Source organism: Zalophus californianus, chromosome 11, assembly GCF_009762305.2.
Source record: "Zalophus californianus isolate mZalCal1 chromosome 11, mZalCal1.pri.v2, whole genome shotgun sequence".
Classification (NCBI taxonomy): domain Eukaryota; kingdom Metazoa; phylum Chordata; class Mammalia; order Carnivora; family Otariidae; genus Zalophus; species Zalophus californianus.
In genome coordinates, this window is record NC_045605.1 from 72,203,642 (window position 1) to 72,225,226 (window position 21,585).

At 48.5% G+C, this 21,585-nt stretch overlaps 1 protein-coding gene across 1 annotated transcript in view; it reads left to right on the forward strand.

Annotated features, from left to right (window-relative positions):
• The window catches only part of OTOG (otogelin), an 85,001-nt gene that overhangs the window by 17,354 nt on the left and 46,062 nt on the right, over positions 1-21,585 (forward strand). Inside the window, exons 16-25 of the mRNA XM_027577886.2 lie at positions 2,772-2,904; positions 4,061-4,238; positions 5,761-5,885; positions 6,874-7,086; positions 8,461-8,653; positions 10,014-10,088; positions 10,296-10,339; positions 11,784-11,937; positions 19,720-19,827; positions 20,198-20,336. Coding sequence (XP_027433687.2) covers positions 2,772-2,904; positions 4,061-4,238; positions 5,761-5,885; positions 6,874-7,086; positions 8,461-8,653; positions 10,014-10,088; positions 10,296-10,339; positions 11,784-11,937; positions 19,720-19,827; positions 20,198-20,336 — 1,362 coding nt within the window. The remainder of the gene's footprint in view (positions 1-2,771; positions 2,905-4,060; positions 4,239-5,760; positions 5,886-6,873; positions 7,087-8,460; positions 8,654-10,013; positions 10,089-10,295; positions 10,340-11,783; positions 11,938-19,719; positions 19,828-20,197; positions 20,337-21,585) is intronic.

Here is a 21,585-nt window from a genome sequence, read left to right on the forward strand (position 1 = left end):
GGGTCCCTTTGGCATACCCCCATTATTGTGTGTGCCTGTGTGTCTGTGTGTCTGCGTGTATACTGCCTTACTTTATGGTCCTACAAGATGCACCAGGCTCATCTTGTATATTTCCTGTTCCATCCCTAGAATCAACCATTTATTAAAAAAAATATTATCAGATGCTCTGGGCTCTTTTTATTGGAGAATGATTTTAGAAACCAAGATCTGGGGTACTGGCTGTGCTCAACTGCTACTGGGTATCATTGCTTTTAGACCCTCTCAGCTGACAAAAAAGGGAAATAATATGTATAACCTATGAATATCCTTGTGTAGCCAATGCGTATACACAAATAGCTCTCTATACGTGTGCTAAACGGGAGTTCATATTGATGTTCCAACTCTAATCCATTACCACATGGGTCATTCTAGCCTCTCCCCTTGCTTATCTGTAAACACCCACCCCGACAGTGAGAAATCTGGTTTCCACCATCCACTATCCATGTATCTAATGGTTCAATTCCCATATACATGTATAGAAGTACCAGAATTATTAGCTCATACCCATGGGAAAGAACTTTATCAAGTTCAGTGCTTTATCAGAGTACAGTGCTTATGCACGGTTCCTTTTGCCTTTAGTCTTACAAACTCCACTTATTTCCAAAGTTACTTAGGTCAACACCTTCAGTGAGTTTGTTTTATATATTTGTAATACAGTTAGATTCTTTTGTCACAGTCTGCATTCCATCCTGGGACGCTCTGACCTCCTACATGATTTTTTTAAATTGTACACGTTAGGGTTCACTCTTTATGCTGTAAAGTTCTCTGGGCTGTGACAAATGAATCCTCCCAAGTATTCCATGACCTTTTCTTATCTGTATCAAACCAGGCAGGACCAACCAACTATTGTTGTATCTCCATTCCTGAAGGAGAGAACTGAGGTGTAGAGAAGTTAAATGAAGTTTTTAAAGTCTCAGCTTTCAGGCGCCTGGGTGGCTCAGTGGTTAAGCGTCTGCCTTCGGCTCAGGTCATGGTCCCAGGGTCCTGGGATCGAGCCCCACATTGGGCTCCCTGCTCGGCGGGAAGGCTGCTTCTCCCTCTCCCACTCCCCCTGCTTGTATTCCCTCTCTTGCTGTGTCTCTGTCAAATAAATAAAATCTTAAAAAAAATAATGAAGTCTCAGCTTTCAGTGACATCAAGACTCGAACCTAAGACTTTGACTAAAGGATGCAGGCTTTCTTCCTGCACCAATGACATGTCCAGAGGGGACCAGAGGATGAGTGGGTTGACAAAGGTGATGTTTTAGACACAGTGGCTTTGAGCTGTTTCAGGGATTTTAAGTCTCCTTGGGAAGGAACTTGGAAGGTTGTAGCTTGTTGTACAATGTCTTTCTGAAAAGTTCCATTTATTTATTTATTATTTTATTGTTATGTTAATCACTATACATTACATCATCAGTTTTTGATGTAGTGTTCCATGATTCATTGTTTGTGCATAACACCCAGTGCTCCACGCAGAACGTGCCCTCTGAAAAGTTTCAGTCTCTAATCCTTTCCTCATTTCACTGTTTGATTATATCACGTTCAGGTTATACTTTCTCTGGGTGTCTTTGAACTTAGGATAAAGTCCAAGGATTTTACAAAGCTCTGCCTAAGCTGGTCCCTGCCTACTTCTTGAACTTTATCTTAAACCACTTTGCTCACTGGCCTTTTGGTCATTTTTTACATGCTTGGATGCATTAAATGCCTTCCTGTGTTGGGGAATTTTGTACAGACTGTTCACTATACCTGGATGTCCCCCTCCTTGCCTTTTCTCTTTGCCCAGCTACCCTCTATGGACCCTTCAGATCTCAGCTCACCTGTCACGTTTTCCTGTGCCTCAGTCTTCTGATCTGCACAATAGGGTTGTTAGTAATACTTACTAAATAGGATTGCTATGAGAATTGAGTGAATACGTGTAAAAAGATTAGAAAATACCTGAACATAGTAACTCTATATTAAATTTAGCTGTTATTGTAATATAGCATTATTAAAAGTTTTGTTATGATTTTTACATTATCATTATCTTTCCCTAGGATGGCCTTTCCTACCTCTGCAGACTAAGTCTTGTTCCTTCACTATATGCTTTCCTAGCACCCTACACCTATTTGCAGCACTGATCCCAATAATAATTTAAAAGCCAGCTTTGTAATTACTTGTTTAAGGTCTGTGTCCCACACAAATATGTACTCTCCATGAATATATCTGTCATGTTCATCACTGTATGGTTGTGTGGATGTTTCCTTGTGGAAGGGAAGTATGAATGGGCCTGGTGTCTACTCCCCATTTCAGAGATGAGAATCTGAGGCCCAGATAGTATTTGCTCATTTCCTGCCTGCCTGTGAGTGGAGCTTGGTGTTCTGCAGGATGTGGCACTTGGAAAGAGCTATATAAATACCTATAAAAGGATGAAATTAAAGTCCTCTATTGTACTTGACTGGGGAGGCCAGGGTTTCCCAGGCTAGACTCTGAGCTGTCCAGGGCATCTATCTCCGCTCTGTGTCATAGACAGTCTAAGAGCTGACTATCTTTTTATTTGCATTATCCCAGCTCCGCCACTAACTTTCTCCAACTGGAGCCTCTGCCTTCCCATTCCCAGATGAGGCATTGGTTAGAGGACTCCTAATATCCTTTGGGGGCTCTGTCTCAGCCTGCCCCTGACCTCAAACTGCACTAGAATCCCTGCTCCTGGGGTCTTTGTTGGGACCAGCAAGACAGACTAACTATGCCGTACTTGTCTTCCTCTTTCTCCAGAACCAGGATGGAGTCTGTGTCCAGTCAGTATCAGTGATTCTGCATCAGGACCCTCGGAGGCAGGTGACCCTGACCCAAGCGGGGGATGTCCTTCTGTTTGACCAGTACAAGGTCACCCCACCCTACACAGATGGTACGGCTTTGGTGGACGAGAGCTAGCTGGGAGCTGGCTGCCCAGGCCTCTTCTTCCAGGCACTGCCTCTGGCCAAAGGCACTGCCACATGGGCAAGAGCTCACATTCTCTAATAACTGGGTGAATCAGGCCAGAGGGGCACCTTGGTCCCAGGAACGTGGACTCTGGACTTGCAAGATGGTCTTTGTCGTCATCCCAACATGACAATAGGCTTTACAGTGGCATGATGGCTTCTCCTAACATGACGATATGAATGGGGCTGTTTTCCATCCCTATTCTAATTTTTTTTTTAAGATTTTACTTATTTGAGAGAAGAGAATGAGAGAGAGAGCGCTCGAGCACACATGCGTGGTGGGGGGGAGCAGAAGGAGAGGGAGGGGCAGAGGGAGAAGCAGACTCCCTACTGAGCAGGGAGGCCTACACAGGGTTCGATACCAGGACACCAAGACATGACCTGAGCCAAAGGCAGACTCTTAACCGACTGAGCCACCTAGGTGCCCCTATTTGTTTTTTAATTACTTATTATGCTGTCTGATTCCACAAGGTATCTGTGGTATCTTGTAGGAAGCATATCTAACAAAAATGGCAAAATTGTTAAGAAATAAAATAGTGCCAGAGAAAATGATAAAGAAAAAAAAAAAAGAATAAGGGTTCAAGACTGAGAGGAGAGGGGATGCAGGGGATGAAAAGAGACCAGAGAAATGCAAGTCACAAAAAGTGAAAAATTCATTACAATTGAATCTAAAAATTTAAAATTGGTACAATTGAATCTAAAATCATATTGTGAGCTTCCTGGTGGTCACTGAAAAAAATGGCTAGTTACAGAATTCTCCTTTGCTACAGAAGGAAATATTATGTTCCTTATGGAAGCAAAACTTTAATTGGCACTTGATGCTCAAAAACAAAGAACAAAAAACAAAAAACAAAAAAATAGCATCTTAGCCAGGGCTGCCATGGTGTTATCCCCGAGTCCTGATTGCATCCCTGAATGGGATTTCCTGAAGACTTCCCAAGCCAACGCCTTGGCAGGGAGTCACCCAGCGTGAAGGCTGCGCTGGCTGGGTATGGGGGTCGGTGAAGGCCATGCAGGTGGTGGCGGTGGGTGGGGTGCATGTTGGCAGAACTTCCCACATCCCTATTGTGGTTCTGTGCCCAGACGCCTTTGAGATCTGGAGGCTGTCCTCCACGTTCCTGCGGGTGAGGACCAACGTGGGCGTGCGGGTGCTCTATGACCGCCAAGGACTGCGGCTCTACCTGCAGGTGGACCAGCGATGGGCGGACGACACCGTGGGCCTCTGCGGCACCTTCAACGGCAACACGCAGGACGACTTCCTGTACGTGCTCCTGCCCCGGAAACAGAAGGAGGGGGTGGGTCCCTGAAGGCCGAGTACTGGGAGGCTCTTCTTGGAAACCTCTCTCGCAAACTTCCTTGGTCTCTCACTGGGCCACACATGCACCATTGATTATTTAATTTAATTTAATGCATTTAATGCGTCGCAGTTTTCTCTGTGCAGAAGATTCACCTGGGGAGCTTGTTAAAATGCTGACTCCTGGGTTGTTCTTCTCGTGTATCTGATTTGCACTGGGGCCCAAGAATCCTGTTTTTAATAAGTAATCACTGAGATTCGAGGATAAGAGATATATGGACCATACCTTGAGAAATACTGTTTTATAATGAGGTCTTAAAATTCGTAGACCTTAGGCTGGGTTTGATTTGGTTCATGGTTTTCTTTGTTTTAATTGACTGTGAACCCTTCAGATGAGTGTAAGCCCCCAGTGAGCCAATGAGATGCCCAAACTCCTGCTTTCTATCCCACCAGGCCAGTCTAAGCCATATATCTTTCCTCCCTGGTACTTGAGGGTTGCACCATGTGAGCCTCCCCACCTTCAGGGGAAGGCTGTTTCCCAGGGACTGACAGAGAATTGAAAGACTGTCTGGACATGGATACAGTTTAGGAACTTGGGAGGGGACAAGAGTCAGACTTTCCAGAAAGGAGAATAAAGAGTTGATCTTGTAGGTGAAATTTTCTGGCCAGTTTTTCAAGTTACATGCATTACGTGATATAGAAGTAAAGGAGAGGCTTTCTTCAGCCAGAAATGAGAATTCAGATTCTTTCAGAAAAATAAGAATCAGAAGAAAATGAGGCTTTAAATGCATGCACATTAAAAAATGTAGCATTCTACTCTGTATTGCCTGGTGGGACTGATGTTAGGGCTGCTTGCCACCCTCCTAAATGTGAACTCTGGGCAGAAAAGTTGCTGTGCATAACTTGAGTGCTCTCACTGCTCAGGAGCAGTAACGTGGGTATGGTGAGTGCCAGGCAGAACCTGTCCCACCCTTGCACATTATGATCTCTCCAGTCCACCATCTTCTCGGGTTTGGTGACTCTTGAAGACTGGCGATATCTAGGAAACATGCTTTTCCCCCTTTCTTCCTTTATTGCCCCTCGTATGACTATTTCCTACCTAGAGGGAAAGGGAGGGCAAAAGAGCTTTCAGGAACTGCTCATGGAGAAGGGAGGAGGAAGACTTAATCCAGTGAAGTTTGGTTCACATGGTGTCCCTGTTTCTCTCTTTCTGACATGAAGAGCTGGGGGTGGGTGGTGAAGATTGTGTAGTAGGTGGCCCCAAGCCAGTTTTGAGTCCCTTTGGAGCCTGTTAAATGTGTGTGTGTGTGTGTGTGTGTGCGCGCACACATACGTACATCCATAATTGTATGTGTTTGTATGTGACCGTGTAGACTCCCTTGGCTGTTTGCACGTCTGGCATCTGTTTGTGCTCTGGGTATATGCTGTATATACATGGATCTGAGTCCACATGGGCAAGGGTGTAACTGTGGCTGTGCCATGATTGCAGGTCCCCAGTGGGTGTGCCTGAGAGCACCCCACAACTCTTTGGCAACTCTTGGAAAACGCTGTCTGCCTGCTCCCCACTGGTTGCTGGCTCCCCACTGGACCCCTGCGATGTGCACTTGCAAGCAGGTGAGGTGGGGGAGAGGGAGAGGGGGAGTGGGGTGCAGTGTGGGGCTGGTTTGAGAGGGATGAGATGAGAACTCTAGGCCTGAGGAGGCTGGGCAGGTTGGGCAGACGTGCAGAGAGGGGACCGTAGTTCCCTTCTGGGAAGGGTCAAGCAGACAGAAGCTTCAGGCTCTACCACTGCCGTGTAGACACACATTTGTACTGGCTCCCCTGTCTCAAGGCAAAAGTCTACCTCACAATGGTCCCGCCAGGCCCTACACTCTCTGCCCATCCCCCTTGCCTCCCCACCCCCCAACTCTGCTGCAGCCACACAGGCCTCTTTGCTGTTCTTCCTACACAGCGAGGTATGCTCTCTGCACCAGGCCTTTAGACTTGTCATTCCCTCCACCTGGAATGCTCTTCCGTCACTAAACACAGGCCTTACTCCCTCACCTCTTTCAACTTTTTGTTCAGACTTCATCTTCCCACAGAGGCCTTCCGGACCACCTAGTTTAAAATTGCAGTTGGCCCTCCCACCCCACCTCCAGTGCCTGTCCTCCTTCCTCCTTCTCTCTCTCTCTGAGGTCTTCACCTTCTGCTTTGCTATAGAACTTGTTTAGTGGCAGTCTCCTTCGACCGTGGAGAGTAAGCTCCACGACGGCAGGATTTTTGTCTGTTTTGTTCACTCCTGTGTCTCCTTCCAGCATGTGGATCATGTCCAGCACAAGGTGGACTGTATTGCATGAATGCACTACATACACACATGTCGCACCCAGAATGCACTACATACACACAGTCACACCCAGACTTAGCAAACCATACCCACACCTTCCCAACCAGCTGTGCACTCTGGTACCTGCTCACATCCTTCCTATACACACACACGCCCACCTGCCTTCTCACGCCGACAACTCCCTGAACTGGGGGGGGGGGGGGGGCGGGAAGAACCTGGGGCCTGGGACACCAGGCAAACCAGATCCCTGCTCCCTGCCCCCGTACCTCCTGTCTCCAGCCTCCTATGCGGTGCAGTCCTGCAGTGTGCTCACCGGGGAGCTGTTTGCGCCCTGCTCCGCGTACCTGAGCCCCGTGCCCTACTTTGAGCAGTGCCGCCAGGACGCGTGCCGCTGCGGGCAGCCCTGCCTGTGTGCCGCGCTGGCCCACTATGCCCACCTGTGCCGGCGCCACGGGCTCCCCGTTGACTTCCGCGCCCACCTGCCGGCCTGTGGTGAGTGCCCCACGCGGGTGCGCCCCCATGAGGGCGGCTGGAGGAGCCTGAGCTCCAGACCCGAGTGTCCGCCTGCCCCCCTGCCGCCGAACATCCCTGCCTCACCCCTCTTCTGTGCTCTCCATCCCCTTGGCCAGCCGGGCCTGACACTCAGGACATGTGACTCATGACCGCTTCTCTGTGACCCTCACCTCCAGCCCATCTCCAAGTCCTGTCAGGCCTGTCGATTGGAGATTGAAATTCACCCACTTGTCACCACCTCCACGGCCACCACCCTGGTCAGAGCTTCCCAGTAGGCCTCCCCACAGCCTCTTCTCGAGCCTTCTCAAGATCACTGGCTCCCATCACCCTCAGTGCACATGTGGCTCAGTGGGCATCAGCTGGCCCCTGCTCACTGCGCCCCCCACACCTGGGCCACACTCCTCCCCGTGTCTCAGTTGTTTCTGGACCCCCAGCCCTAGCGCAGGGCCCTACTCAAAGTAAGCTCTTAACAAATGTTTGTTGAGGAAATGGAAAAAAGACTGTCCTGAGAGTCAGGAGACCTGTGTTCTATGCCAGCCTTGCAGGTTGTTGCTGTGTGTCTCTGAGAAGCCCTGCCCCTCTCTGAGTCAGAGTTTCTCCAGAGGTGATTGGACAGGACAAGTGGTTTATAACCCCGACTGCACATTAGAGTCAACATAGGAGCTTTAAAAAAAATGCATGTATCTGTGCCACATTCAGTATCAATGAAAACAACATGTCTGGCCATGGGGGTGGGCATCAGCATTTTTAAATGGAGACTTTGATGTGTAGTCTGGGTGAGAACAACTGAGCTTGACAGTCTGGCTCTGGCAGGGTGCAGGAGACCCCAAGGGAGCAGGATGCTGGCCAGATAAGGAGAGGGAAGCCTGGAGTCTTTGGACAGAGGGCCCCAAGAGGCTGCTAAATGGGGCACAATTGATCTTCACAGCACATGTGTGTTATAGACGTGGAAGTGAGAGGGATGGCAGTGTGTGTAATACCCACCTGTGCGTGTGCCTGTGCCTGTGTGTGAGTGATGGGCCGGATGCAGGGCTGTCAGCGAGGGGTGACCTCTACCCTTCCCCAATATCACTACCTAAAAGGAACGCCCTGCAGAGAAAAAGAAACACCAATGGCAGGGTCCCGACTGGACTTGGGAAGGGGGGCCCACCCCTGCCACTCTGCCACTATAGTGTAGTGGGAGGAAGTGGGACTCCGAAGTCAGACCTGGGTTCAGATCCCAAGGCTGACCTTGACCTGCCGTGTGACCTCGAATAAGTATCTTCTCTGGTTCTCGGTTCTTATCATGACCCTACCCCCACACAATTGTGGTGATGAGGGAGACAAAGCACACAGTTTCATTTCCCACTACAGCACTGTCCTGTGAGGCCACCAAGGAGTATAGCCCCTGTGTGGCCCTGTGTGGACAAACCTGCCAGGACCTGGCCAGCCCTGTGGCCTGTGGGGCTGGTGGCAGCAGTGACCCCAGTGGGGACGAGTGTGTAGAAGGCTGTACCTGCCCACCGGACACCTATCTGGATACCCAGGCTGACCTCTGTGTCCCTAGGTGAGCAGGCTAACTTGACCTCTGTCTGGGAGGAGGGCCGGGGGGGAGGCTGAGGGTCTCCAGGGCATCTGAGGCTGGGGAGGCTGGCTGCACCTCTCATGTCCCTGCTTCATCTCATAGTCATGGGGCAGAGCTTGATGGGTGACTGGGTGGGTGGGTTTCTTCCCCTGGGCTCCCCTCTCAGGCCTTTATCCTGAGCTCCAGCTCCTTAGGCCTAGAACTCCAGCCTGGCTTCCCCATGAGACAGAATAACAGACCCACAGAGACAGCTTCTCTCCCTTCATCTCCCCTTTCCTTCCACAAATATTTATTGACCTCCTAGTATGTTCTAGACAATTCTAGGCCCTAGAAATACAGCAACAAACAAAACAAGATCCTGCCCTCATGGAACTCATGTTCTTGTGCCAAGAGAGATTAATAAATAAACCAGTGCTTTAAGAGTTTGGTGGTAACAAGCTCTGAACAGGCAGGGAGGGGTTACTGTTATGTCACATGAGGTGAGCACGGCAGGAAGGCCTTTCTGCTGAGGTGACATGTGAGCAAAGATGGGGAAGTGAGGGAGGAGGGCTCCAGGCCGAGGGGACAGGGATGACCCCGAGGCTGTCTGTGCCGTGGTGGCAGTGTGGCTGGAGGCAGAGGTGGGAGGTGGTGACCCCACAGGATCCCAAGGCTGACCGGCAAACTGTAGGATCCTCCTTTGAGATCCCCACCCCTTGCAGTTCAGTATCGCCAACAAAGGGGCCTCTGAGGCTTATATGGGGGCGGGGTTGAAGAGGGAGAAGGTGACTGAGAAACACAGGGTTTGGATGAGTTCAGACATCCCTTCCAGCCCTCAGCTGGTCTGCTCCAAGGCCTGCACTTGGCCAAGACTAGCAGGGGCTGTGGGAGGTGTGTGAGGAGGAAAGAGTCTGTGCCCTCAGTGGACCTACAAAGAGGAGCCGAAAGACAGCATCAGGGACCCTGTGAGGAATAGATGAGATGGTGTATTTGGAGGGCCTAGCCTGGTGTTCAAAATGTTTAACAATGGGCGTGGTGTGGACACTGCTGCTGGGTGTGAATGAGCAGGATGGGAATACCCATCCTGCGTCTGTGTCTGACACAGCACGGGCTCAGGAAGTGTGGCCCTGTTCTTCCCCCTCTCTTTTCCCCGGCTTTGGGTGGACAGAGACCAGTGAAGGTGGATGGCCCTGACCTCTGTCCTTGGTGCCAGTCTGGCTTCGCTACTCCCTGGAGATGTGTCACCTGTCACAGCAGATGCCATTACTTCTCTCTGCGTCCTTATGCCCCTGGCTGCTGAGGGGTGGGGTCGCTGCCCCAGCTCCTGAGTCGGCTCATTTTTCTCTGTTCCTGGGTTCTACAGGAACCAGTGCTCCTGCCACTTTCAAGGAATGGACTATCCCCCTGGAGACAGTGACATTCCATCTCTGGGCCACTGGTGAGTCCCCTGATAGCAGCGTTAGTGTCCTCTCCTTAAATGGAAGTTGCTGACTGAAGAAAATACTGCCAAGCAGCTCTTTCCATGAAGCAGTGCTCACCTGCCATCTCTGTGCAGGGGGCCAGGGACAGAGTGGGGATGTCTGTCTGAACCCTGAGCTCTGCACTGACTGAGTCAGCTAATCCCAGTGCACCCTCCCCCCAACAGCCACTGCAAAGATGGAGTCATGAGCTGTGATAGCAGAGCGCCAGGTAAGGTGGAAGGTGAGGGATTCTTCTGGGGGCTCCTCCACGGTAGTGGGGTTATGGAGAGGAGAGTGGGGAGCTTGAGGACAGATCGGGAGGGGAAAGCCCGGCCATGTCTTGCCCCACACCGAGCCTTCTTGGGAAAGGCTCCAGTTTGGAGGGTGGCATGCAGAGTCCTGGCCCCACCTCAGCCCCACCCTAGCAGCTGTCCCTCCTGCTTCTCAAGAAGGGGAGGCTGAGACTGGCTCCCAGGGGCAGCCAGCAGAGGTGTCCGGACAGTCCCTTGACCTCCCCTGGGTCATGGGTTTCCTCGGTCTGAGCTGTCGGTTGTCTGCTAAGGCTGACTCTCTGCCCAGTCATGTGTTAGACTTGGGGTCACAGAGATGGGAAGGACAGCCTGGGTCTTTGAGGCTGTCCCAGGCAATAGAGATGGGGGTAGGGTGGTGTGGGTCAGCCTGTGAGGGATGTGGAGGTGGTAGAGCAGGGGACGGGAGCAGGAGGGCAAGGAGGGCCACTAAGGATGGGGATCGGCACAGAGGGGTGAGAGAGTAATCATCCAGCAGGTGGCAAAGAGCAGGGCCTCCAGAATCCGGCGGCCCTGAGTTCAAATCTTGTCTAGTGCTTGCACGCTGTGTAGCCTCGGGTAACTCACTTCACCTCTCCGACAGCTTCACTTCCTCTTTTGTTTATGACCTAGAATTCTATGATTTTCTTTTTCTTTTTTTTTTTTTTTTTTTGTTGCTTCCGTCTTCAGATTGCTTCTTCTTTGGGACTTCTATCTCATCTCCTGTGGCTATTCTTTTCTCTCTGTTCCTTCCTAAGCTGGGCATGGAACTCACCTCCCCTTTATTGATTTCCCTAAAAAAGATCAGTCACACAAGGTGTAAGTGTGCACAGCCGACTTGACGGAAGGCTCAGTGAGAGAGAGGGAGTTTGTGTCCCGGAAATATAGGCAATGAGGAATTGACTTCCCTGTTGTTAAAAGTCCTCTGGCCAGCCTGCCACACTGCATCACTATCCTCTTTCTGGCTCTTCTCTTGGTCTCTTTGGGGCACTTCCTCTCACAGAAGTGACTTCTTTCTGTTATGTGGGAAATGGGAGATGGTAATACCTCACAGAGCTGTTGCTGGATTCAGTAAGAAAATGCAGGCCAAGTGCCGGGAACAGTCTCCGGTGGAGAGGACATGGTACTCTTGGTGCTGGTAGAGGTGGTGGTTGTCTTGGGTGACAGCCCACCGCCCTCCCACCCTCGACGATGTGCATCTGGGACCCCCCAAGGAATGCCCCTGAAAGCATCACAGCCCCCTCTCTCCCTGCATCCTCCAGCTGTCGGTCCCCGGGGCTCCCTGGCCACCCCTGGTCAGCCAGGAGCCCACCCCCAGGCCCAGGTGTTCTAAACATCCTGCTGAGCGTCCAAGCTCCTGTCAGCGGCCACCCTCTTCTCCCCCAGCCACCGCCTGCCCAGTGGGCCAGGTCTTCGTGAACTGCAGTGACCTGCACACCGACCCCGAGCTGAGCAGAGAGAGGACGTGTGAGCAGCAGCTGCTGAACCTGAGTGTGCCAGCCCACAGCCCCTGCCTCTCAGGCTGTGCCTGTCCCCCAGGGTAAGTATCCACCATGCATGGCCCCGTCTCCTCTGATGGCGGGCAGAGCCAGGAACCTCAGGACACAGGGAGGGGCAGGGAATTCCTCACACAGTCATGGAGGGAGGCACCCGCCCAGGGCTGGCCGGTGATCATGGAATGGCCAGCATGGAATCTGAGAAAGAACAGTGGTGTGGGGATCTAACCCGGAGTGGATTCTCCCTGGCTCTGCTGCTTACCATTGTGCGACCTGGGACAAGGAAAAGCCCTAAGCTCTCCGAGGCTCAGTTTTTCATCTACAAAATGGGAGTAATAATAACAATGCCTACCGCCTCACCAGGTTGTCAGGAGGACTACACGAGCTACTGAAGTGAAAGCACTGAGTGGGGTATGTGGCCTGCTCCAGAGGCCCAGTTGGGTGAAGCCCACGGGAGAAACACCATGCTCCACCTCTCAGTGCCTTTCCCTGCAGAGGTCTGACCAGAACCCTCAGGTGGAGGGCTGGGGCCCCTGGAATACTCCAAAAAGCAAGGCCCCACCCAGTGGAGATAGTCCCCCTCCCAGGTGCCCAAGACGCCACATGGACTGAATTTGGTGGCTGTGCCTTGTGGGTGTGCTGTATGCTGAGGTGGCTGCCAGGGCCCAACACCCTGCTTTGCCAATTCTCATTCCTGACTCTGGTCTTACTTCAGGTCTGGGCTGAGAGCTTGGGTGCCTGATCCCATGACCTGGCAGCCCAGGGCTGTGGCCTTCAGCCGGGCCCAAGATCAGTGGTCAGGTGGGGGTTCTGGCCCAGGCCTGGCAGTCGAGGGAAGGGAGGGGGACCAGGGTGGGAAGGGGTGGGAAGAGTCAGCGAGAGCTTTACTGTTTATAAAACAGCTTGATGTTATCATCCCCTTCAATAGCAGAGCCTCCCTGGGAGAAAGGAAGGAAGGATCATTACTCTCATTTTGCAGACGAAGAAACTGAGGCCAAGAGCAGGGTGGGGGGAAGCAGGCGGCCCAGGAGCCGTGACTCAAACCCAGCTCTGCTGACTCCAGATCCTGCCCTTAGGCCAGAGCATACCAGCTCCGTGAGGCCAGGGGGCTGGTTCCCTACACAGAGGTCATCACGTGCGTGAGGAACTTCCCCTTCCCAGGCAGTGGTGCCCACAGGAGACCGCTGTGAGGTCTCAAGAGCCCGCACAGGATCCTAGGCCCGGCTGGCAGGATGCAGACGCTACCTGCTGCCGTGTAGACCCCAGAGCAGCCTGGGAGGGAGAGCCAGGGCCTCTGGGGTCAGGAACTGAGGCTCGCTCACTGCCAACCATGGTGGCAGGGCCACAGAGGCCGGGTGGAACTGGGAGAGCTGGGCTCAGCGGTGCCAGTGACCTGTCCTGTGACTTCTCTGAACGTGGCCTCATCTGTACAACAAGGGCCAGTGACTCCCTCCCAGAGGGACTTGGGAATGAAGGATTCAGTGACATCCCTCTCATGACAGTGCTTTGTGGTCTCCAGCTATACTCCTCAAACATTAGTGTGCACATGAGTCATCAGGGACCTGACCCCGATTCAGGAAGTCTGGGGCCGGGGCACCTGAAACTCTGCATTTCTAGTAAGCTCCCAGGAGATCCGATGCTGCTGGTCTGGCGACCACAATCTGAACAGCAGGGTTCTAAAACATTATCCAACAGTAAGGATTAGTTTAACTCAGATTGAAAAGCCAACATGGGGTTCCCTTTTCAATCCCCAGGTTCCAAAGGGATGGATAGAATGTGAAGACTTCTCATGGACTGGGTGACCTATGACAAACTACGTGGCCACTTGGGCATCAGTTTTCTTGTCCGTAAGGTGCTGCTCATTGGTTGTTGGCCAAGTCTGAGTTGGGCAGCACCTGAACCCACTTCCTCTGCTCCAGGCCTTTTAAGGATCAATTCAGGTCCTGGAGCTGCTCTAAGAACATCCACAGTCCAGAGGGCTGGGGGGAGGGGGCAAGCCCCCAGCCCAGCCACCTGAATGTTTGTCGGTGGCTATGGGACATCAGACAAATCACTTCCTTTTTCTGAGCCTGGATTTCCTCATCTGTGAACTGAGGGTAGTAATACCACCTTGTGGGGCTCTTAATTAGATTTGAATGAGGCAGTGGCTGCAAGGAGCCAGGCACTGTGTAGTAAGAGCTCCATAAAGGCTTGTTCCCTTCCCTTTCTTAATACTGAATGCCATCACCTCTCGGGGTATTTGCCATAGTGGCTCGTATGCTGTTATCAAATGCCCTATGAGGAGCTTACATTCCACAGGGGCTTGTCAAAGGGAAATTATTAGAGCCTCAACTTGTAAAGAAAGGACAGGCATTTCCTGCCATTCTGGAATGTCCCTTGGGAGCTGGGATAGGGCTTCCAAAGATGCCCAAGTACTATCCTAACAACCCCTGCATGGGGCCCTCTGGGCCCCTGGGCCCCATACCCTTCTCGATGGCATTGATAAGAATCTCTGGGTGCCATGTATTGCTCCAAAGGACCCTGAGCCACTGCAGGAGGCACTAGGGCTCTTTGTGCCACTCTAAATTTCTTTGCATCTGGCTGCTGAGCCAAGGGCCCTGGGGCCATCAAGCAATATAGTACAGTGGTTGTAAGCACAGACTCTGGAGTCAGGCTTGAATCTTGATTCCACCACTTACTAGGTGAGTTAATTAACTTCCTTGAGTCTCAGTTTCCTCATTTGTAAAGTAGCACAGAGTAAGCACTCCATGTGAGCAGACAAGCATTGTCTTCCTCATTTGGATGCCATGCATTTGTAGATGTCCTCTGAGGGGACCCTGAAGTGAAAGGATCCCTTAACAGGTCAGGAGAGGATGCTCCACAGACTGAGAGCACCTTGAGGACAGAGGCCAAAGCTTCTCTCTGTGGTGGGCACACAGCAGGTGCTCAGGGACGCAAGCAGGTCTCCATAGGGCCAGGAGGGAGCAGGGAATGGTGGACAGCAGGGAAGACCTCTCAGGAGGTGGCAAGAGACAAGGCCTGGGCTGAAGGTGGAAGGCGTGAGCCAGCCCACTGTTGGTGTCTGATGCAATAATGGGTAGAGGAGGGACAAGAAACCAGTATTTATTGTGTATCTACTAGGCGCTAGGCAGTATGCTCAGGTCTGTAATGAAATTCTTGTCATGACCTTGAGGAAAGCATAATTACCCCTGTTTTACACATGAAAAAACAGGGGCTTAGGAAGGTTAAGTGGCTTCAGGGAGAACACTGAATTAAACACATGCTTTTTTTTTTTTTTTCCTGCTTCCTCCCACAATGAAATGCTGGTAATGGAGTTAAATAAAAAAAAAAAAACAAAACAAAAACAAGACAAAACAAAAACCCCTGTAAGTCCCCAGGGACAAAGAGAACCGGCATGGGAAAGACAGTGGCACAAGATGGGTCAATAGTTCTTGAAGCACGAACAAGGGTGGCTGTGTGGAAACTAACCTTGCAGAGCAGCTATTGACCGCTAATGCTTGCAGAGGAGGCGGCCAAGGAGAAACAACCTATGTTGTGTTGACAGCTTCAGGGACAGGAGGCTCCAGGCAGCTCAGAAGGTGGGGTGGTGGGAGGGAGACAGGAGGATGTCCCACACAACTCTGTGTAAGGAGCCATCAACCCCCCAGGCCTCCTCCCCCATGCCTTGGGGTCACACAACTGCCCATCCAGCAGGAGAAAGGTGGTTAAAGTTTCTGCAGAAACCACATCAGAGACTTTGATCTCAGGAGAACCAGGAGGGATGAGATGCAGAGTGAAGACAGGGAGAGTAAATGAAAGCCTAGAGGGACCCCAGCCCTCTTCCCCAGCTTGGTTCCCACAATAGTGGCATTGAAGCTTCTGCCTCCCAGGCTGGAGATGAAGAGGATTCTTCTCTTGAAAAAGGGCTGGGCCAAGAGAAAAAAAAAAAATCTACAGAAGGTGACATTTTAGGGGTTCCCCCAACAAAGTGGTGGCTCCCCTTAATTATGCAGCTTCTAGTCAACTTTTTGTTCCTCACTGCTTTTTTCTCTTTTAAATTTTTTTAAAGTGAGGCATAATTTATAAACAGTAAAATGGGGACGGCGGGGTGGCTCAGTCGTTAAGCCTCTGCCTTCGGCTCAGGTCGTGATCCCCAGGGTCCTGGGATCTAGTCCCACATCAGGTTCCCTGCTCGGTGGGAAGCCTGCTTCTCCCTCTCCCCCTCCCCCTGCTTGTGTTCCCTCTCTCACTCTCTCTCTCTCTCTCTGTCAAATAAATAAAATCTTAAAAAAAAAAACCACAGTAAAATGTATAGATTCTAAGCATACAGTTCACTAAGCTTTGACAAATTTAAATGCTCATGTATAGGTACCCATGAAAGATACTCATTGTCATATCTCACTATTATTTTAATTTGTAATTTTAACTGCTAATTTTCCCTAATGACAATGAGTACTTTTTCATGTGTTTTTTGGCCATTTGTATATCTTCCTTTGTGGAGTGTCCATTCAAGTCTTTTGCCATATCTTATTTAGTTGACTATTTTCTTTAAATTGAGTTATAGTTTTTTCCTTATCAAATATATACATTGTGAATATTTTCTCCCTACCTGTGGTTTGCCTATTTATGTACTTAATGTATCTTAATAAGCCTAAAAACTTCTGATGAGCATAAGTTTTAAATTTTGATTGCATCTAATCTATCATTTTTTTCCCTTTATGATCAGTTTTCTCCATGTCCTCAGTAGTTGCAGCTCCAAGGTTGTAAAGGCATTCTCTGATGTTTTCCTCTAGTAGCTTTAAATTTTGGCTTTTACATTGGATCTATAATCTATCTGAAATGATTCGATATTGTAGAATGGAGTCAAATTTCATTTTATTTTTTTCTGATGGATATCCTGTGGTTTTAGCCCAATTTTAATAATAGACTTTTCTCTCCCTATTGAATTGCTCTGGTCCCTTTGTTAAAAAAAAAAAATCAATTGACTGTATAAATATGGGTCTATTTCAGGACTCTCTATTCTGTACCTTTAATCTCTTTGTCTATCTTTAGACCAGTATCACAGTCTTGATTTCTGAAGCTTTATAAGAAGTCTTGAAATCAGAAAGTGATAGTGCTCCAACTTTGTTCTTTTTCAGGATTTTTGGGGCACTTCTAGGTCCATGTAAATTTAGGGAATTTCTACAGAAAAGCCTCTGGGATTTTAATTGGTTTTATGTTGAATCTAAAAGTCAGTTTGGTGAGAGCTGACATCTTCACACTAGTGTGTTCCCCCAATGCACAAATATGGCATTATTTCACTTATTGGGTCTTCTTTAATTTCTCTCAGCAGTGTTTCATACTTTTCATGGAAAGGTTTTGCACATATGCCATTGAATTTATTCATAGGTATTTGATGTCTTGGCTGTCCATTCCATCCACGTTGTCAAATTTATTTCATAAAAGTATTTATTTTCCTTTTAATATCTGTAGAGTCTGCAATGATGTTTTCTCTTTTCTCCTGATATTGATAATTTGAGTCTTTTCTCTTTTTCTTACTATCCAGTCTAGGCAGGGGGTTGTCAATGTTATTGATGTTTTCAAAGACCATACTCTGGTTCCATTGATTTTTTTTGTCTATGGTTTTCTGTTTTCTATTTCACTGATTTCTGCTCTTACCTTTATTATTTTCTTCTTACTACTTACTTTGGTTTTAACTTGCTCTTATATTTCTGGCTCAGATCTTTTATTGTAATCCTTTGTTATTTCTAATATAAGCATTTAAAGCTATAAATTTCTCTGTAAGCTCTGCTTTAGTTCACTCTACAAATTTTGATACCATGTGTTTTCATTATCTTTGTTGTAATCTTTCCTAATTTCCTTTGTGATTTCTTCTTTGATCCATGAGTTATTTAGAAATGTTACTAGAGGGATGTCTGGGTGGCTCAGTGGGTTAGGCGTCTGCCTTTGGCTCAGGTCATGATCCCAGGGTCCTGGGATCGAGCTCCACATCAGGCTCTCTGCTCAGTAGGGAGCCTGCTTCTCCCTCTCCCTCTGTCTGCTGCTCTTCCTACTTGTGCTCTCTCTTTCTCTGTGAAATAAATAAATAAAATCTTTAAAAAAAAGAAATGTTACTAGATTTTGAAATATTTGGAGATTTTTCCTATACTTGTTTGTTCCTGATTTCTTTTTTTTTTTTTTTAGATTTATTTATTTATTTGAGAGAGAGAGAGTGATAGAGAGCAGGAGGGGCAGGGGGAGAGGGAGAGAGAGAATCTCAAGCAGACTCTGCTGAGCGTGGAGCCCAACACAGGGCTTGATCTCATGACCCTGAGATCATGACCTGAACCAAAACCAAGAGTTGGATGCTTAACTGACAGGAGTGGAGTGTTGAGATCTCTAACTATAATTGTGGATTTGTTTCTTTCTCCTTTTAGTTTCTGTGAGTTTTTGCTTCTGTTTTTAAGCTCTGTTACTTGGTGCATGTCCATTTAGGATTGTTATGTTCTCTTGATAAATGGGCTCTTTTGCTGTCATGAAATATCCCTCCTATTTCTGCTAATGCTACTTGGCTTGAAGTCTACTTTGATGTTAATAAAGCCACTCCATCTTTCTTATAACTGGTGTTTGCATGGTATTTTTTCCTATAATTTTACTTTTAATTTATCTGTGCCTTTGTATTTCAATTGTGTCTTTTGTAAACAGAATGCAGTTAGGTCTTGCTTTTTTAGCCAATGTTACAGTTTCTACCTTTTTAATTGAAGACTTTGTACATTTGGATTAATGTAATTGGATTGGATTTACTGCTACCATCTTGTTATTTGTTATCTGTTTGTCCTATTGGGTTTTTTTTTTTTTTTGGTCTTTTCTGCCTTTTGGGGGGTTATTTTTTAATATTCTATTTTATTTCCTTTATTTCATTTGACTATATATCGTGGCATTTTTGTGGTTTTTCTAGAGATTACAATCTGTATCTTTCATTTATCAGTCTACCAAGAATTAATATTTTACCACTTTCTGTAGAACACTTGTACCAGTATACTTTCATTTACTTACTTCTTGTCCTTTGTGCCATTATTCTCATACATTTTACTTCTACGTATTTTATAAACCTCACAATTCATTGACATTAACCTTGCTCTAAATACCCAGTTATCTCTTAGAGAAATTAAGAAGCAATTTCTAGAATTATTTATCAACATATTTTCCATTTTTAGAACTCTTCATTCCTTCATGTGAATCTGAGTTTCCATCTTCCTGAAAAACTTACTTTAACATCTCTTTCTTTTTTTGAGAGAGAGAGAGGGTGTGCATGTGAGCAGGGTGGGGGGAAGGGCAGAGGGAGAGAGGGAATCTTAAGCAGGTTCCATGTCCAGTGCAGAGCCCAATGAGGGGTTCAATCTCAGGACCCTGAGATCATGACCTGAGCTGAAATCAAGAGTCAGACCCCTAGCCAACTGAGTCACCTAGGCATCCCTAACATTTCTTTTTAATGCAAGTCTATTGGTTGCTCTTGGAGGGCCAATGCCCATGTTCATTATCTGTTTATTAATATACAGCTAGTGCCTAAGCGGCAACTGGCAACCTGGCAGGCTGAGAGGGATGTGGCTGGTAGAGTTGAGCCTTGCTTCCTGATGGATGGCAGAGGCTTCCGAGGTGGGCCAAGTCTGTCTTTGGTTTTTCCAGTTACCAAGGTACCTCTGAGCCCCACTGGGCAGCAACAGGATGGTAGGTGGGTACATTGTCAGTTTCTTCTGGAGGAAATGCTGAGAGCCACCCTACGGTATCTATGTGGATGCAGGGTTCTCTATAGACAGCAGATAAGGGAAGTGTGCTGGCTTGATCACCTACTTGCTGTGTCCCTACAGCTTACTCAGACATGGGGACGCATGTTTCCTGCCAGAGGATTGCCCGTGCACTTGGAAGGGGAAGGAGTATTTTCCTGGGGACCAGGTCATGTCTCCTTGCCACACCTGGTAAGTGAGGGTACCATTCAGGCTCTGCTTTTTGCCAGGGATGAGGATGGGTACGAGAAGCATGATGGTGAGCACCGTGTAGCATTCCCCCCTCTACCATGTTCACACCCATGTTGTGTGTTTGTGTGCCATACAGGGATGTGTGTATATATACAAGGGTATGTGTAGACAGAAATCTGGGGGATGTTTTTGTAAACATTTACACGAATGTGATTCTGTGACCTCCAGGCTTCCATTGGAGGTCAATGGTGTTTGTGACCCCCTAGCCCGGGGCACATAGTGGGCACTGTGTAGGCAGTGGCTCTGGTGTGGATATTCCGAGTGTGTGTGGTGTGGGCCCTGTGAGCTGCTCTGGGCCCATGTGTTTCAGTGTGTGCCAGTGGGGCTCGTTCCAGTGCACGCTCCACCCCTGTGCTTCCACCTGCACGGCCTATGGTGACCGGCACTACCGCACGTTCGATGGGCTCCCGTTTGACTTCGTGGGGACGTGCAAAGTGCACCTGATCAAGGTGAGCTCCCGGATGCGTCTGCCCAGCTGGCTGTATGGGGACCTGGGGCAGCTGAAGCTGAGGACCTGTCTGGCGCAGTGATGTTCTAGACTCCAGTCTGATGCAGAATTGGGTGGGTGGAGGGATCTAAGCCCTGGGTGAGGGTGGGGGGCAGGGCTATCTAGAGACTGAAAGAAGTGCTATAGAGCAGGCTGTGGGCTAGACAGAGCTCACCAGTCATATAATACCCCACTGCTTGGCCACTCACCATTATAGCCTTGCCCTGTTGGGTCCCAAGGGTCTTCTTGTCTGTAATAAGAACTCATGATTTTTGAGGTTTTATTGTATGCCTGGTGGTCTGCTGAGCCAATTTCGTGGATTACTTTGCCTAATTCTCACAGCAACATTATGAAGTAGAGTTTATTGACCTCATGTTATAGTTGCAGCAACTCAGGCTTAGGGGAGTTAGGTGTCTTGCCTGAGGTCACACCACTGGGCAGTGGCAGAGCTGGTGTCAAGTTTGAACCAAGAAATCTGACGGGAGATTTAGTGTGTGAAAGCTGTCTGCTCCTGCGAAGGAAAAGGGATGGTGATGTGGGGGGGGGGCACAGTAGAGGCAGGATCCTCTCCAGAAGGAGAAAAGAAGTACGAAGGGGGCAGGTGGGAGAGTGCCAGAGACACACCCAAGGGACTTTGATTTTGCTAAGGACCTGTCCCGTTATATAATAGAGTAATAATAATGACAAACCTTTTATGGAATGAGTCCTAGCTATGGGGCAGGCATTGTGTGGGGGTTTTTCATGTAATTTCTGTAACTCCAAGAGACAGATAATTGACCTTATTTTAATTTTTAACTTTCAAAGGTAATGCATGCTCTTCACTGACATTTAAAACAATTTAGAAGCATATATTAAAAATAAATATTTCCCTTTATAGCTTTTCTGTTCCCATTCCCTGCTTGTAACAATTAGGTGTGAATCCTGCAAGATCATCTTCCATGAGACAGACAGATATACACACGCACACATACAGTGCTTTGTTTTTATGGATAGGCTTCTGCAATTTGCTTTATTCATTTAATACCATATACCTTAGTCATTATAGAATCGGTGCATACCTCTTTCTTCTTTGTGTAAAATTCTACAGAGAGGACATGCTCTAGTTTGTTTTATTATCTCCCCATGGACAGACATTTAGATTGTTGCTAATATTTAAATGCTCAATGAATACTTTTGTGGGTGTATCTCTATAGAGTGTTAGACGTGGGATT